The sequence below is a fragment of the Uloborus diversus genome, chromosome 10 (genome assembly GCF_026930045.1).
Source record: "Uloborus diversus isolate 005 chromosome 10, Udiv.v.3.1, whole genome shotgun sequence".
Lineage (NCBI taxonomy): Eukaryota > Metazoa > Arthropoda > Arachnida > Araneae > Uloboridae > Uloborus > Uloborus diversus.
This window is the reverse complement of record NC_072740.1, coordinates 86,876,204-86,894,148: the sequence shown is the minus strand read 5'-3', so window position 1 is coordinate 86,894,148 and position 17,945 is coordinate 86,876,204. Positions and strand designations below refer to the sequence as shown.

At 33.1% G+C, this 17,945-nt stretch overlaps 1 protein-coding gene across 1 annotated transcript in view; it reads left to right on the top strand.

The window, feature by feature from the left end:
• The window catches only part of LOC129231482 (uncharacterized), a 103,323-nt gene that overhangs the window by 63,715 nt on the left and 21,663 nt on the right, over positions 1-17,945 (top strand). Inside the window, exons 2-9 of the mRNA XM_054865811.1 lie at positions 6,097-6,205; positions 7,089-7,246; positions 8,813-8,902; positions 9,770-9,850; positions 10,165-10,260; positions 10,365-10,546; positions 13,350-13,482; positions 14,995-15,788. Coding sequence (XP_054721786.1) covers positions 6,097-6,205; positions 7,089-7,246; positions 8,813-8,902; positions 9,770-9,850; positions 10,165-10,260; positions 10,365-10,546; positions 13,350-13,482; positions 14,995-15,788 — 1,643 coding nt within the window. The remainder of the gene's footprint in view (positions 1-6,096; positions 6,206-7,088; positions 7,247-8,812; positions 8,903-9,769; positions 9,851-10,164; positions 10,261-10,364; positions 10,547-13,349; positions 13,483-14,994; positions 15,789-17,945) is intronic.

The window sequence follows — 17,945 nt, the reverse complement described above, 5'->3', positions numbered from 1 at the left end:
TGTTCTACACCGGATGCCCCGTACCACGCGTCACCAGCAGACCGTTTTTTTCCCACCTTTTTCGTGAGAAGAAAGTCCAGGTGGAGCTATCTTGGCTTCACGTGATACCCATTTGAGGGCTTTCCCGTCGCGATTTACGAGGGGAGATCCAGATATTTTGATGTATCTAGTGTAACAATAAAAAAAAAATATTGTGTGTTTAAAAATGTGCACGGCTTTTGACGAATGGTGCTGAGGTTTAGTTGACAGATGAAAGCAAAGCGGTATTTCTTTTGTGAATGTCATAGCTGAATGCCGCATACTTTGCGTTTTCAGCTGGTACACATTTGAATAGAGTAAATACCCCTTTATACTGCACCTCGTTATTTTGCTCATTCGGTATATCACGCGTTTTTATTTCATTTATTTATTTTACTTTTTTGTATAAAAGGTGAAAAATTTTTGCTTTAAATTTTAAACTACCTAAGTAGTAAAAATATTGCTTTTCTGGAAAAGTCTTTTTGCGTAGTTAGGGAATAAAATCTTAGAGATTTTCTTTTCATTTGAATTATTTATTTTGTTTATGAAATAACATACCACATAGGCGGCTTTTAGCACCAAAAAAGTGGGGGTCAAAAGAAGCAAGAGGAGTTAGGTTAGGAGACGAGGACGCCGAAACCTTTTTTTTTTTCATTTTATATATATATATATATATATATATATATATATATATATATATATATATATATATATATATATATATATATATATATATATATATATATATATATATATATAATTGGGCTATATTTTTGGTTTTTAACATTACTGAGTAAATGAGTTCAAAAAATATGGAATATGGCAAAAAATATTGGGACGAATGTCCACCGTAGTCTTCCCCTTCCGATTCAAATTCCCGTTCTTATAAAATAACATGAGAAAATTCCAACATTTGTTTGGAATTTTTAGTTTTTACTTTCGTAAAATAAATCAACCCACCCTGTGAAAAATCATTTGTCAATCGATCATTAATTTTTAACTGTGAGTGAGTAAGGCCCCTTTACTTTTGGAAGCCTCACTTCCAAGGGCAGTTGCCCCCCCCCCCCCTCCCCCCACTTACGAGCCTCCTTGGCTTAGCATATTCATAATATGTAAGCACATACTAGTGGGGTTGTTCACCCCTTCCTGGGAAACATTCTTTTCTCCTAAAAGGACCAGTGTCGTACAAGGATGTCTCCTAAGCTAAAGTATTTATAAGTTATCAAATACAATTTTTTTGTGTAAGTTATTATTTTTCCCTTCATTTTTTTGAGATATCAGAATCTTAATGAATTAGGAACGGGGGGAAAAAAAGATTCTTTAAGAAATAAAAAGGTTCTTTTTTCTTTCTTTCTTTTTTTTTTTTTCATTAGTAAAGCAAGTTTTATGTTGTTTAAAACTTACAGATTTGTATTTGTTTCTGCCCTAATTTGAAAACAAACTCAATTAATCCATCAATGGGGAACTAAACTATTTCACACCGTTTACTTAATTTAAATGAAGAATGTGGTTACTTTTTTCTTCTTTTTTAATCATGTTTTCTTAATACGTGCTATAGCTTAAGCATAGATATTACTCAATTGGTTAGTTTAGGATATTTTTGTTTAAAAACTAAAAGTTCAAAATTAGTATTTGTTTCATAAAAATTTATTATTTTTTGTGGGTTTTTTTTCTTAATTATTTTATCTATTTTTTAAATGACTATAATTTGAATTTATTTATTCACATTGCTTTTATAGAAATTATACATTTAGTTTAAAGGCATTAATTAAGACTAGTTTTATTTCAAATATATAAATTTTTGTATACAAGTAATAAATGTCTCGTGATGTACAATCCAAAAATTGAATGAGATAATTTTGAATGAAAAACATATTTTTATTCATTATTTCAGTTGAAGTTTAAATATTATTTAAATTTGCTATTTTAGCATTATCTTGTTTAAAAAAAATTAATTAAATTGCATATAATAAGCAAAACATATGAGTAAAATTATTAAGTTAGATTAGCCCATGTACTTGGGCATAAGTCTTCTGCCCCCCCCCCCTTTTCCCTACAATTGAAAAAAAAAAAAAAGTTGGAAGCCTGCATATATGCCACCTTCTTTTTTGTGTCTGTATTTTAAAATAAACGTTCAAAAATAGAGTAAACGAAATGTATTGCACATATTTAAGATCGGTAAGGTCATCATACAAGTGTGTAAAAAAAATGTTTTTGCAATTTTGTTATTTTTGTAAACTTTGTTTTTGAATTGTAGTTTTTGTCAGCTGTTGCTTTTATTTTAGAGTTTATCAAAAAGACAACATAAATTAACAACATCCAAAAACACGCATGTGCAATTTTTGAAAATTGGTGCATTTTAATGATGCATATTAATTAATGTTGATTGAAATTTTGTTTTCTGCTTCCTAGTATCCTTAATTACAAGGTCAACTCTACGAAATTTCGTTCATACATGGAACTCGGCATATGCCCATTTCACAACACTCTGTCTTACTTCTAAGAATAAAATTCGCTATTGAAACTTTAATTTTATTACTGTTATTTATTCCATAGTCGTAATTTAATAATTCATGTTTTGTGTTGATTGCTTGCTTTTAGTATTGAAGATACTATATGAAACTATTGACAACCCCATTTTTATTCAGATCACAAAGATTTAATTCTTGAAACTGTCTATAAAAGTGTTTGAAATAATATTTTTTTCTCCCCATTGTTCACAAAGTTACCTTAATTCTTAAAGAGAATTTTATACAGTTGACTCTCTGTTTAACGACTTTCAAGGGACCAGAAAAAATCATCCTTAAGTAGAAAGCCTTCTTAAATATAATGCTTTTAACATGACAATGAATGCTTTTAACATGACATCTGGGACCGTGAAAAGCCGTCATTAAATAGAGAGAGTCGTTAAATAGAGCGTCGTTAAACAGAGAGCCAACTCTACTTGCTTTACATTTATAATTCAAAAGCGACACTTTTTTAGTGCACTTAATGTTTCATTAGCTGCCTCTTCATTGTCTACTGGATTTTTTAATGCATATGCCTAATCATCCACTTATGAGTGCAATGTTGTTCTGGAACTTTGTATTTGTGATTTCCACTGCTGATGAGATTTGTCTCAAGCAGCTATTTTAATTGATTTCTTTTGGTTTTGAACCATTGAGATCATTTTTAAGAATTTAAATTATTTTAATGTTTTTTTAATATTTAAAGAATTTTTATTCTTCATCTTTTTCGCGTTAATACATTTGTTAGAGCTACAGTGGCAACGCTGTCGTCATACCTGCACTTTTGAACAAAACTGAGTTATTATAACCAAGTTTTACTCTATTTTGTATTGCATTTTAGAGTCATTTGATCAGGAACTATTTTGTAAAAAAATTCTGGAAAAAAAAAAGATATTTGAATCACACACACACATGTATGCAAGAACCAAACTTCAAAACACAATATCTCAGCTTGAGCTCAACTGCAGATTCTATTTTTGTGCTTAGCACAGCAGTATACAGGATACGGAAAAAAAAAAAACCCTCGGATAAAGATTGCATCATCGAATGGAAGTAAAGTAATTTCATTTTAATGAGTGTCATATTTATTTTTGTCTCTCACTTTATTAGAAAATAATTTACAATATATCTCCTAGTTTATGTATTGTTTTTCGGTTTTCTTACAATTTAAAGCAAAAGACCTGCTATTTTAAAGTTGTTTAACCCAGTAGAAAGACAGTTTGTTTGCTTGTTGTGCCTCAGCAAACAGTATTTGATCCGGTATGCTGCTTAAGTGGCTTGAAAATGATAGTTGATGTCCGGAAAGTGTACCAGAACGAACAGTGAACATTTCAATTAATCTTCAGATTTACAAAAGTGAGTTCAATGAAATTCTTAGGTTTCCACTAGAGAAGTTGTTTATAACATGAGGGGAATTTGTGACTGATAAGGGCGACAAAGGCAAAAACAGCTCAAGTTTTACGAGTTCCAAAAAGTTCAGGCAATCGTGTAACTCCAAAGATACCAGAAACGTTTGAGACGGGCCGCCAATCCTCGCTGGAAGAGATACCTTTCACTGATTTACATTTCAACCAGTTCATACTTACCAGTGGTATGTGTATGTTTTTATTTCGGAGGGAGCCCATTTAACCAAGATTAGTCCCCCTTCCCCCCATTTTTTTGTAATTTCATTTTGGGGGGGGGGGAGCAACAGTGCCCTTATCTTCTCATTTTTTTCAAGGTGGTCCAAGAACTCCATACTGTCACCCAATGGTGCAACCAAAAAATTGTTTTAGGTTGCCACTCTTAAAAAATTCTCACTTCTAGTAAGGGGGTGAGGGGGGGGTCCGGAATTTTTTGGAATTGTAGTCCTAAGAATGCAATTTTAGACAGTCTCTGGTGATGCTACCAGGAGGAAAAATTAGAGGGGTCTCTGAGATTTTTAGAATTTGAAATCTTAAAAACGCCATAAAAGACTATATTTGTTGACGTTAGTGTAATGAAAGGAATGGGACTTTTTGAAATTGCCCCCGATTGATTTTTCTAAAAAAAATAGAGTGAAAGCCATTGAACCTCCATCCAAAAGGCAAGGCTTTAGAGTGGACGCTTTACTCGTTAGACCTCAATCCCATTTATTACACTGCATGACCTGTTTTAGAGTCAAAGGTCTACCCTAAACTACACATAAGTTTGAACTCTTTAAACCAATTACTTTATAGGGAGTAGGATTGATTAGAGGACTGGCGGCCTTTGAATAAAAATTTCAATTAGCAGTTGCACCTCTGTATTACTTCAAAAGGCGGCTAGTTTGAAACCAATTTATTTATTGATTGCTAAAGGTCTTCTCATATTATTATTTTTATGATTTGTTAATGTATTTATTTTTAATAAAGTTACGAGGAAAATTGCTTGCCGGGTTTTTATGCTGCATTCTGTACATTTGGTTTGCACAGTCAGCAAAAACATAGTTCTGTGATTAAAATTATGAAGTTTTATGAAGAAGGAAAATAAATTCCTCACTAAGGATATTGGTTTAATTTTTTTTGCAAAAGGTATTAAATGTTTTTTTTAAATCCATATGTAAATTATATTCTCATACAACAACTTGCATTATCAAAGTTAGACAGTATTTTAAAATACAAAGAGGGGGTGGGGAGGAAATTGCATCAGAATTTAAGTATGAGAAATTTCTAATCACTTTTGCTGAAAATTTCAATAAAAGCTTCCTGAATAGTTGAAAATAATAATTTTTCAATTTTTCCGGAGCGAAAATAAACTCCTTCGGGGGGAAAAAAGGTTTTTCCTGAAATTTTCCGATTTTTTTCCGACCGTTTTCATCTCTAGTAATTACAGAAAACAATTTTAGAGTAATTTTGATTATTTAATGTTTTAACAACCCAGTGATTAATGAATGGTAGTTCAGATGCTAAGAGAGGATATCATTTTTTCTTCCCATGCTGATCAGTTGGGCTTTGGAGGATGCGAACTGAAGTTTTGATGTAGAACTTGAATAATGTTTTTAAACTGTAGCAATGCCACAACAATGCTTCATTTGAAATGTTCATATTACATGAGTCAATTAGATCAAATACAGAAATTTATCTGTGATTCTGAACTACAATTTTGTTTGAGCATTGAACCGCAAGTCTTGAAAAGTTTTCAAAAATAGTCCATTGGATAAAACGTTTTGGGACCCCTGTTTTAAAGAATACCTAATATTTAGAAAAATTCCTTCCCTACAATTCCAAGAAGAAAAGAACAAGAAAATGTTTGTCCACAGATAAAATGTGTTTGTTTACTATGTTGCTGCCCTTTTTTTCATTTAAACGACCCAAAACACCTGAAGCAGACTCATAAAAGATAAAAGTTCTCCCAGTTCAGTGTTAATATTTACACATATCAATAAATGTTATGTATCAAATACTAATCTTTAATGGTATTGTGAAGTTCTGAAAATTAAATTGTATACCTGAAGTATTCATTTACTGCTCAGATGACCTTATTTGATTAAAATTTGTTTTACCATAAAAGATCTAACTGTTTAATATATTATTATAAAATTAATATTTGTTTTCTTCTTTTGATTATACAGGAATGTTCGAATCCTGACATTAGTTACAGTAATTTTCCAGAAGTGCCTCAGTCATGTTCTTTATATTCTCCTACACCAGATCAAGCTCAATCAAGTGCAACAGAAAACGGTGAGCTCTACATTATCAATGCTGTGTTTGCTTAAAATTTACTTCAAAAATATGTTAATGATCAAGTTTGTTGTAATACTAAATATGAACATTTTCATATAGATGTAATTACAAACAGAAAAAGAGGGGAATTGTTAATGAAACTGTTACTAGAGTTAAATAAGGATTTAACCTAACAGTTAACAATATTAATATTATCTTACTTACCCAGTGTATATAAAATCCAGAAGGTTTTGTGAGAGGGGCCAGCATTACACCTATGTTAAAAACTATCAGCTATGCAGGGCTACCCCCCCCCAGGGTACTGGCGCACCCCTCATATGCTGTGGAGTCCCCCTCCCTCCAAATAAGATCAAACCCTTTGAAATCCCCCCCCCCCTCTCCTAAATTTTTCAATGCCACAACCAGCACCTTGGATCATATTTCCTTAAATTTTCTTCAAATATCATATTTCTTTAGGTTTGTCACGTTACCCTAAGCTTTGGACATATGATATTACAGTTATAAAATAGTTGGGAAAGGCACAAACAACTCATGCATGTGGTTTGAGGTGGAAAAGTGCTCTGAAAAAACTTTTAGCTCATTAGAGATTATTGTTCTTTTAAAAATGAGCAAAACACTCAAAACAGCACTAGCCCAGTAATCGTGCTCAGTCAATCCTTTGAATTATGGCATGTTGAGAAGAAATACCCTAGAGAATCAAGCCAATTCCATGTACTATTTTTTGGATCTAAAAAATTGAAGTTGAATAATAATCATGTATGTATCATCATATGTATGCATTATTTTTTATGTTGGCAAACTAGTTTAAAAATGGTTGTCTCAAGCTTCAGTATTTGTGCATTCCTTCTTGATTTATAGTTCTCAATTTCTTTTACATTAGCGAATCCTTGTCCTGATAACAAACCTGCTCTACCTCCAAAGCCATTCCAAGGTCCTCCTACTTACAGAGAACCTCCTGTTCCTCCTGCTCATAGTGATTCAAATCATTATCCTGATGTTTGCATCAACTCTGCTGCACCTCAACCAAGGACAGTTGTGGTGAGCATTAAAATTTTTGATTTAAAGAATTCACATCTAACTTCTATTTGTTTTTACACATATATATACGCTGCTCAACATCAAAAATGCAACACCAAGAAAGAGTGGTCCAGAAGGGATAAAATTTAAGACAGAGACAGCAAGGAGCAATAAGCAATTTTTATTTCAAACCTATATTCAGATAACTTAATGAGGACGGCATCGACTCAGTAAGATAAGTAGGACTACCCTGAACAACGATGCACAAAGAAACCTGTCTAGGTACAGAGTCAGTAGGAGGACAGATGATGTCCTGAGTGATGGCTGTTCATTCCCTGTCAAGCATTTGCCAAAGTTCATCCTCTGAATGAGGCATTGACAGAGTTTGCAAGCGGCGTCCAATCACATCCCACACATGTTCGATTGGTGACAGATCAGGAGAGTACAGTGGCCACAGAAGCATCTGTGCACCTTGTAGAGCATGTTGGTAGGTGCGATACTGTGTGCTCAGGCGTTATCCTGCTGGAAAATTGCATTGGGCACCACCTAAAGGTAAAGGATTGCCTCCGGCCACAGCACATTCTACACATATTGTTTGGCCATCATAGTGCCCTGAATATGATCTAGAGGTCACGTGGCATCATACGCAATAGTGCCCCAAAACATAATGCCTTGTTTTCGAGAGGTGGGGTGCTGCTCCGCAGTTGCTGCCAGAATAGACTTGTCCCCCAGGACAAATTCTGGTGCACCCTATTCTTACGATGCCCCTTTCTTCATCATCATCTTCTTTCTTTATGTTTGCAAGTGTAAAATGTTGTAGAAATCACCAGAAAGGAATTTCTTAAAGCCAGCATGAATGGAAATAATTAAATTAATAAAAGTTATAAATTTGTAACCCGAAAAATAACCGGTAGTGAATAATTCCGGGCTGGATCTAGGGGGAGCAAGCCAGAGCTCTAGTCCTTGGTGGCAAATTCACCTATTTCTGTATTGCTTTCGTTGAAATTTGATATAAACACTTGAAGAAAGATGGGCAGATGTGACTCTAAATCAATTAGGTACAACAGGATACAAAAGCTTAATATCCTTCTCTAGGCATCATCAAACATTGTCTAAAGATGTATTTTTATACCTTCAATTTCAAAAAGTGTCCGAAGGAGGGCACCCACCTCCTAACTTAACGTCTCAAAATGTAGCCTGAAATTGAAATTTTTAAACAAGTTTTTCAGAAAAGATCGCTTAGCAAAAATATCCTGAAAGTGTTGTAAAAAGATTGAATAGTTTTAAAAAGGTTTTTGCTGATATGACTCATAGGAACGATGCCTATATCTACTTGAAAACCGGTGTGCAGTGAACTAAGCAGTTAGTGGACCAAAAGCTCAGAAATAAACACTTGCCACTGGCCCACTCATATATATATATACAAAGATGTAGACATACAGTTATATAATTGATTGGGAGGGGGGGTACCACTGTAACATATGCCGTAGAAGAAGGGAAAATTTTACAAATTAAAAATTAAATTTTTTATTTGTAGCATGTCCTTTTTCTAGGGACCCATTCAATTAAAGATTATACTTCTTGCAGGAACCTCACTATGCATCTCAGATCACCCACCATCGAGAGAGGCCTGACCATTTAGGAACAAGAACTCATGCTTGGGTTCAGGAACATAAGGTAACTGCTTAGTTATATTATTGTACAGTATAATCCTATAGTATATCAAGCATTATATAGTTAATTGTTTTGTATCAGAGGACATATTCTCTTTTAAATATTTAACTTTTAATTTCCAATTGTGAGACTTTTTAGGAAAACTGTCTGTGTAACTTACCTAAATACATCTAAAAATTGTTGTAAATCTTTTAAATTGTTTATCTTGTTTGGCGGGAAGCTTTTCAAAGTGAAGTGGTTGCTTGGTAAGCAAAAAGCTTCCCACCAAACAAGATAAACAATTTAAAAGTTCTATCCATATTTCTGAGGAGTTGAAGGTGGGAGGAGGTTCTAATGGAAGTAGCTGTGATGAAAAAGGAGAAGAGGGAGGATGATAGTTTGGCAGATACTTGGCGGGCAAACTACATATCATAACTTTTTATGACTGATAGTTTTTGGGTTTAAGATGCAGGTTTTCTTTTTTGTGCGGAAAAGTTAAAGGTTTTCTTGGCGGAGAAATTTTTACAACAGGTTTGTTTTTGATGAGATATAACTTACAAGAAATGAAGGTTTTTTAATTAATTTCAATAACCCAAAATTTCTGAAGCAAGTTGCTTCTTCAAAAACGAGGAATAAAAAACATTTTCTAACATTCATACAAAGTATAACAGCATATTTTAAAGAAGATATTTTTTAAACAAGTCTTAATGAAAAATATGTAGCTATCTACCAAGTGCTGTTTGGAAAATTAAGTTCTAGTCTATGTTAACGGCAAAACAAATGCTTTTTTAGAAGTAGACGTGAATGCTGATTTTTTGCAATACACATAAAAAGGTAAAAATAAGCTTTTAGTATCCTCCCATGTTTTCAACCCTTTTTGTTCCATTGCAGACTGGTGGTAAACTTGTTGGTGAAAAATTGTCTTCCCTTCAACGCAAGCTACGTTCACTATTGACTCAATCATCTACAAAAGTAAGAGTTTTGTAATCAATGGTATAAATCATATATATTTTCACCATGTATGAAGTTTTTATTTCAACGTTGTTTGACATTTATGGGAAATGTGTATTAATATAAACTCAATTATGCTTTATATTTTTGTTTCTTGTGTTTATTCTTTTTTCCCCTCAAGTTTTAGCAAATTATTATTCATTCATTTTTTAAGGTGTTTTATTTATTTATTTGTCTTGAACACAGCAGTAACTGACTCAAATGATCGTCTTGAAACTGACTCCTTAGTTTTCATTGCATGAAATTTAGAGTAAATTTCTGTTGCTTACTTATAGGAATCTGTAGAAGTAGAAAAAAGTTCTGTATCATTAGATGGGAAGCGTGGGACTCACTCATCAACTCCTTCCTGGGGTTTCCAAAGCTCAAATGAAGTAAGAAAATTTTCTTTAATATAATTATTTTAATTAGCAGTATTTTGCTTGTTTTGAAACTGAAAACTATCAAATGTAATTATCCCTTTTGTCATCGATTATAGCTTTCACATAGACCAAAAAGTTTTGGCAGTGTATTGCATAATGTCGGCTCCTCATCTGCCCATGACCAACGCATGAGCTACATTTCAACTTCAGCATTTGGTGGTAACAGCATTGCTCTCACTGCTTCTCGTCCAACTGAACATAGTCACCACTACCGAGGATATCAATCTCAATCAGAACGGTAATTTACTTGTATATTTTTAAAAATTTGCTATTTATTACTTCCTTTTTAATTCAAGAAATTAACAAAGGGGCAGCCTTTAAATGATGTGACACTTTTTCCCAGCATATTTGACCCCTCCTCCTTTGTTTCAAAGTGTCACTCTTCACATTACCCCCATTCTTCCCCTGTCACATGGTACATTATATTATCTATACATTTTGTTACAAAAAAGGCTTTAATTACTACTAAGTGTGTAATGTCACACATCTTGTTACCATCACCCCCTTGTCACAGTTTCATAAATCCCCTCTTCCCAAAGCATGATATTCTTTGTGGGCGATCCCTAGTCAATATTATGTGCATATTTTTTTATATATATATATACAATACTTGTATAACATATTATTGCTACAACTATTTATATTTTTAAAAAAAGAAGAAGCTCTGATATCTTTCAGTAAACCTTTTTCATCAACAGGAACAAAAATAGTATTCAGAACAAAATACTCAAGGCTTGGAAAGCAGTGGCATACTAAGGTGGTAGCAGGAGTGGCTCTAGCCAAGAGCGAGACAGCAAGAAGGGCAGCAATTTGCCAAGATTACCCCCAAAAAATGTTTTATATTTGTGTATGGAGCATTGGTTTAGCTTAATACAACTACACAACAGTGGTATATCTAGGAGGAGAGCGGGACGACTTTCCGCCCCAAATTATCCCTCTTTTTTGGGAAAGTGGCAGTGTTTTAACTCTCGATGAAAATAAATATTTTGAAACATTTTTCAGAAAAAATAAAATATATTCTCCCCCTAGAAACATTACTAAAGATTGTACAAAACTGAGTTTTTTAAGTGACAACTTCAAATCTATTCCAAGGGAGCGCCCTCCCTCCGCTCGCAAACAGCATAAAATTTAACTTAAATTCTGACTTCAATTTCAAAAAGTTTCTAAGGTTCAAAAATACCTCCTCTAACCTCACTGAAGGTTCGCTAAAATTATGTTTTCGGAGCTCCAATTCGACAAGTTTCCGGAAAATGCCTTTAGTCTCTGCTCCTCCTAACATCACCTGGATGTCAACTAAAACTGCATCTCTCTAACTATAATTCAAAAACTTTCTAGGGGGAGAATCCCCGTAACTGCATTTTTAGAGTTTTACTTTCAAAAATTTACCGGGGAAGGGCACCCAAACTTCTCCTTCAAGGCCTAACATTACCTAAGATTAGCTAAAACTGCATTTTTAAGACTACAATTTCAAAAAAAATTTGGGGGAAACCCCCCCCCCCCCTATTTCAGAGTAAATGCTTAAAACACGCTTAGGTTCATATTGTTAATACTTCAATCTAGGTCCAGTAGTGATGCTCTTCTCTCTCCAAAACCAGAAGCCGAATCCACTCTCCATCCCTCCTAATCATATATGCGTTTGAAAAAATTTATGGTCCTCAAAGCTCTCCCCTCCCCATATACATACACACACCTGTCTTGCCCTTGCCACGGCTGTGTCTGAAATAGAGCCCCCGAGTAAAATTTTACTTTTTATACTTCTTATAATTTTTCAATCATAATAGAATTGTTGTAAATGTTTCATCTTTTATTTTACATATTCTGTATTTTTTTTTCTTTTTTGCTCTTAGAAAATGCATAAATGATGTTTATTTACACTTACTATTCTTCTGCCATTTTCATTTAAAAAATATTACAAAATCAAAATTAATGTCCTTTTGAAAAAAAAATGCATTGGTATAAATTGAGTTGAAGAAAGCTCCCATAGTTTGGTTGAGAACGAACACTTTTTATGTTTTTAATGAATCGTTAACATTATTAAGTTTGTTGAATTTTGATTGAATTGTTACAAACTGAAGGGAAGGGGGCGCTAAAACCCATAGGTACGTCATTGTTGCACTTAACTTTGCCAAACATAAGTGTTGTATGCATGGTCCCTACATGGGCTGGAGGTTACCCGAGCAATGTAGCTTGGACTGAAAAGGAGCCTGGAATGAAAAAATAAGATTTAAACTTATTTTGTAGACCTATTAGCAAAAATAGATAGAGCCGCTAGCACAATATAGAAAAGGGGGCCTCATAATAAAAGCACAATATTTTTCCTTGGATCTCTGATTTTGGATTTTTCCCCCTATAGTTGGAATATTTCTGGTTTTCTGTTTTTTGATAATGCTTGATATTTTTTTTTTCTTGAGTGCTGTCAGCTGATTCTATTGCAAAGTGACAAAAGGGAAGAATTTTTTCAAAAAGAAAACGGTCATTTTCAGCAGGCGATTGTTTGAGGCAGTTGCTTAAATTATTGGGCAAGAATTCTGTTCAGTCAAACTTCAAACCTTTGCAGATATGGTCATTTGATGAATGTTGTAGATCAAAGAGGGCTGGCTCACTGCAATGTTGATTTTCTACTAGTTATTCAAATTAAAAAAAAAATACACTAACAAAATTTGTTGTTTGACTGAAACATTGTGATTTGCTGCTTCAAGAATTAAAATTTAAAAGTAATTTATAAATCTAGCATATTTATTGTTTGTGCAAAGCTTTTAATAAGTTTCCATGCTTTTTATTTCAAAATGTATATTTTGGCTATAATCAAAATGACTTTCTAATAAAGTGTTGTGATCTTTCTTTTCATTATCTTCTAATTAATAAAACATATGAGTTATTTTTAAAAAAAAAAAAAAAATATCCAGAGAAATTTTTTTTCTTTAAAGTTGCTAACTCCTTATTTTATTTTAATTTGAAGTCGCTTAACGTAATATCTTCGAATATGTTAACCTTAAAAGAATCGATTTTAATATTTTTTATATTTGGTTTAATATTTTTAGGCACCCTTTTGAAGCTCCTCTTAATACTTCTGAACCCGAAGATTCTGCAGATCCAGATCAGTTACGAGATACTTGCAGCAAATTTTTTTCACGAGATCAAAGAATAAGTTGGACAAATTATCTGAGTCCTAGAGTAAGCATTGGCACACTTTGTGACTTGATCTGTTGTTCGTCTTATAGTTGAATTATTTCTCTTTAGTTTTTCTAAGATCTTTAGTGTAAATATATCTTAAACTAATTAAATTGAAAAATGTCTTCAATTCTATTTATTGTTATGCTAGATTAAAACTTTCTAACTATAAATTTATATTAATAGACTGCCCTATAGTATAAAGGAAAATTAGAATTTTTTGGTGAGATGAAAGAAAGTATTTGTGGCAAAGAAAATTTGAGTAATGAAAATTTGAGTGGAGGAGACAAGTGGTTGTGGATGTCCTGCTTGTTATTCCAGTAATATGTGTTAAATTAGGAATATTGTCAATTAATCTAAGATTTTTCAATGTTTTTTTTTTTAATTATGGAATAGTCCAGAACTTGTTAATTGTATGTATTTTGAATGCAATATATTATTTGAATTCTTTGTTTAAATCATGACTTTTACTTAATACATTTAAAAGATATGATTTTTGATGAAGGAAAAAATTTATATTTTTAAAATACTTTTAGAGGTAATTTTTTTTTTCAAAAATTAAGTTAATCAATTTATGTATTTTCGACTTCTCCAATGTCTCACACTTATACATTGTTTCCTTTGTTTTCTTTCTTTTGAAATCTTAAAAAAAAAAATCCTTTTTTCAAAAGTTTCTAAAATTGTTGCAAAATACAGAATTGTAAATAGTTTGTTGCAAAAAAATTTGCTCCATTTTAGGAAATTTCTGCAGTTTATGTATTTACTGTCTTGTTCTTAGAAAAATGAAAAAAAAAAATTTTTTTTTTTTTTGACAGTAAAAGTTTTTCTGTATTCACAAGACAGTTGGAATTTTGAGTTTTTTAATGTATGCTATTTAGAGCTTTGAGTTTGCAAATATGTGTTATGCATTTCTTAAAAGTTTGAAGCAATCTCCTTTTTTCGGAAAAAATCCCTTAATTGTTCTACTTTTATTTTCTTTTATACCTTATGTTTTTCCATCTTTAAATAAAATTATCAGATATTATCCTAAACGTACAGTATAACCTTGATTTAATGATTGTCAAGGGACAGGAAAAAGTTATCGTTAAATCAAGGAAATCGTTACATCAAGGAGCATAGACATTGAATGCAGTCAAATCCGGACCAGTGAAATGTATCATTAAATTGAGGAAATTGTTAAATCTAGTATCATTAAATCAAAGTTATACTGTATAAATATTTACTTGCTTTAGTTCTCACTAACTCCAAAATGTAAATATACACTTTGAAGTGCAAATTTGTGAATGACAATTTGACTTGGTTGTGTATAAAGCAATCTTGAATCCAAAGATTATCATTTACAAGCATAATTTAGTGTTTAATTACATTGACTTGATTGCATTGTTTTCTTTGAAACAAAAGTTAAAATTTTTGTGCATTCATGCTTATGTATATTTTTGTATATGAGCTGCATTTTTAATTGTATTTTTCCTTTTGTATTCTTTTCACTAATCTAAATATATTTTTTCCCTTTAGAATTGTTATTCAAATAACATTAAATCATCTTATGATTATGATAAATTGGTGCCAAAAGAAGTCATTGGACGACCTTGTCAAGAGAAGAAACCCGAGATTCCTTCAAATTGTGAAGCCATTTATGGTGCTGTAACACCTTTTCCCAGCTTTGGAAAGACTTCTGATGTAACAGTTAAACCAGATGAGAAATTATCTCATGCACAAGAGGATTCATATTATTGTAGAAGAACACAAAATTTGGCTGAACCAAGCAGTCAAGAGGAAACACAAGTAGATGAAACAAAAGTGCCAAACAAGGATTGTGTTGATGCTGCTGAGTCTTTGCAGCCTGGTGCTGCAAATGACTGCTGTGGTGATACAAATGACCTGTATAAATCCTCTTCTGAATCTGGCAGAGGAACAATGCATAGCAGCATGCATGGCTGTAAAAGTGTTATATCTCCTCATAGTAGTGGTGTAAGTGCTGGTAGCAATCTTGATACAAGTCTTGACTCAGATCATAGTGCAAATGGAGCTATCTGGGCACAACAAAAGCATAGTAGTGATGAAAAAAGGTATGGCTCAGGAGAGTTTCCAACAGAACAACTGAAACATATATATGAAACACCAAATACTGCAATGAATAGTAGGCAACTCTTGGAGAAAGAGAGGCGAGAACATCATGATGATAGAACTAGTGAAAGCTTGTCTGTTACACCACCTCTTCCACCTTTATCCCCCGCTCCCTCACCACCTTTAAGTGCAGAACATTCACCAAAGCTTTCTCCAAGGGCAAAATACAAGTTGTCTTTAAGGTAATAATTCATTTTTTAAAATTTCACATGAAAACTCGTTGAACGGAGAAGCTTAAATTTTCCTTGTTTGTTTTTAGGGAGGGATAATCTTGTTCTGTGTTTAAACCACTTAAATGATTATTTTTAATGTGCATATCTTCAGTTTTTACGTGCATTCAACTTCGATAAATCATTTCATGACAGTGGATGCTTAAGTCTTTCAGCTCAACTGCTGTGGAAGTTTCTACATTTTTGTTTTTAATGATGAATAGATTTTTGCTATATTCTATTGTGAAATATAATCTATGCTTTTGCCTGTTGCATAAAAGAAAAAAATCTTCCATATCTAGTCTCTAAGATTAAAAAATAAAAAAGGAAATGGTATGAATTTAACCTAATATTACAAATTTTGTTGATAGATATTATTTCTATCAAGGTTGCCAACTGCTCCACATCTTGCAGAGTTGCTGAGCAAAAATAGCAAAACTCCGCAAAATAGTTATTTAGCTCTGCATTTCCCGGCGAAACGTTTTCAAGCATGACATACATGGTACGATCTAAAAGTAATAAGCCTTCGTTTAAAAAGACAGATTTATTGAGCTGATCGGTGCAAATGACTAATAGTTTTAAAAATAGGCACCTCCTGCAACAATGTACTTCTGTATGTAGCTTTTCCATGACTCAAAGACATTTCTGAAGTCATGTTCCAGGATATCTGCAAGGGCTGCTTTGACATGTGCTTGGATGTCCTTGGTGGAGTCTAAAAGTTTCCTTTTCAGCGCTGATTTTAATAGTGGAAGCAAAAAGAAGTCAGGAGGCCACAAGCCCGGAGTGTAGGAAGGCACACCACTGGAGCATTGACTTGGACCTTCTAAAGTCAGAACTCTTGGCACTAGTTTCGCTCAGACTTTCCCTTTGTGCAACTTCTCTGTAACAATGGGTTGCACAGTTGTCTCTGATAAGTCTAGGGTTTTTGCTACTTGGTAAAGACTCAGACACCATTTCGTATTCAAAAATTCACACACTCATTGCACATTCACTTCAGTACGGGCCACTGCGGACAAGTGTCCAGTCTGGGGTTTGTCAGTCACCACTTCCTGGCATTACAAAAGGCCTTGTGCCATTTTTCCACTTGCGAATAAGACAGACACTCAGTCCCAAATGCCTGTTGAAGCATTGCGAACATTTGGAAGGAAACCAGAAGCAAAATTTGATCTCTTTGCATTGCTCTGATGAACCATATCGCGGTTTCATGCAAAACTGTATAGGGGTTACTGTTAAAGCTGATGGTACCACTCCGAAAGCAGAGAGGCAACTGATCTGCATTGCACTGTAAAGTCAACAACCCCCCCCCCCCCCCACACCGTCGCTGTCATTTGGAGCGAGCTGCAGGGTGTGCATGCATCAGTATAACGTTAGGCTTATTACTTTTGGATTTTACCATGTAGTATAAGCTGGTTTTTATTTTTATGCTAGTGCTTAAAATGATTATCAGACCTCAAAAATAGTTTTAGATAAGTGGTTAGTTTTTGTTATTGAATTTAATCTAAAATTTCAAAATACTCCTCAAAATCACCACCGAAACTCCTGAAATTGTTTCTCCAAGATTTGCAACCCTGTTTCTATGTTTTAACCTGCTGTAATTTTATTAAATTAGGCATTTATTCCATTAATTTTCATTCAAAATTATTTTACTTCATGAAGCTTTATCTGTAAGTTGTTTTCTCTGCTTTGTCAGCAGTTAGCGTGAAGTTTTATAGGCTTTATGAGGTATCACCAATTTTTCATCATTTATGGTGAAAATTTTTCAAGAAATTGTAAAATGTCCCCAAACGTGGTGATTTTTTGAACCTAATATATGGATGTAGTTTTCACTAAAATACCCTCGTGGTATAAAAGAGCTGCTCACATCTCTAGTAAGTTAGTTCTTAGTTTTTGTAAGTTAGAGACTTGTGGCAGGCCAAGGTGCTATAAACTGTGCTATCAACATGATTCCATGTTAGTACTTTAATTGTGTTTGCTGTTTTGACTACAGTGTAATGTGAGATTTGTCTAATTGCTGAATAATATAGATATATTACTTTCTATTTCGTGGAAATTATTCATTTCTTATTCTTGTTTCAACCTCAGTTATTACATGTTGAATATTGTGCATTTATTGAGTGTGACATTTATTCA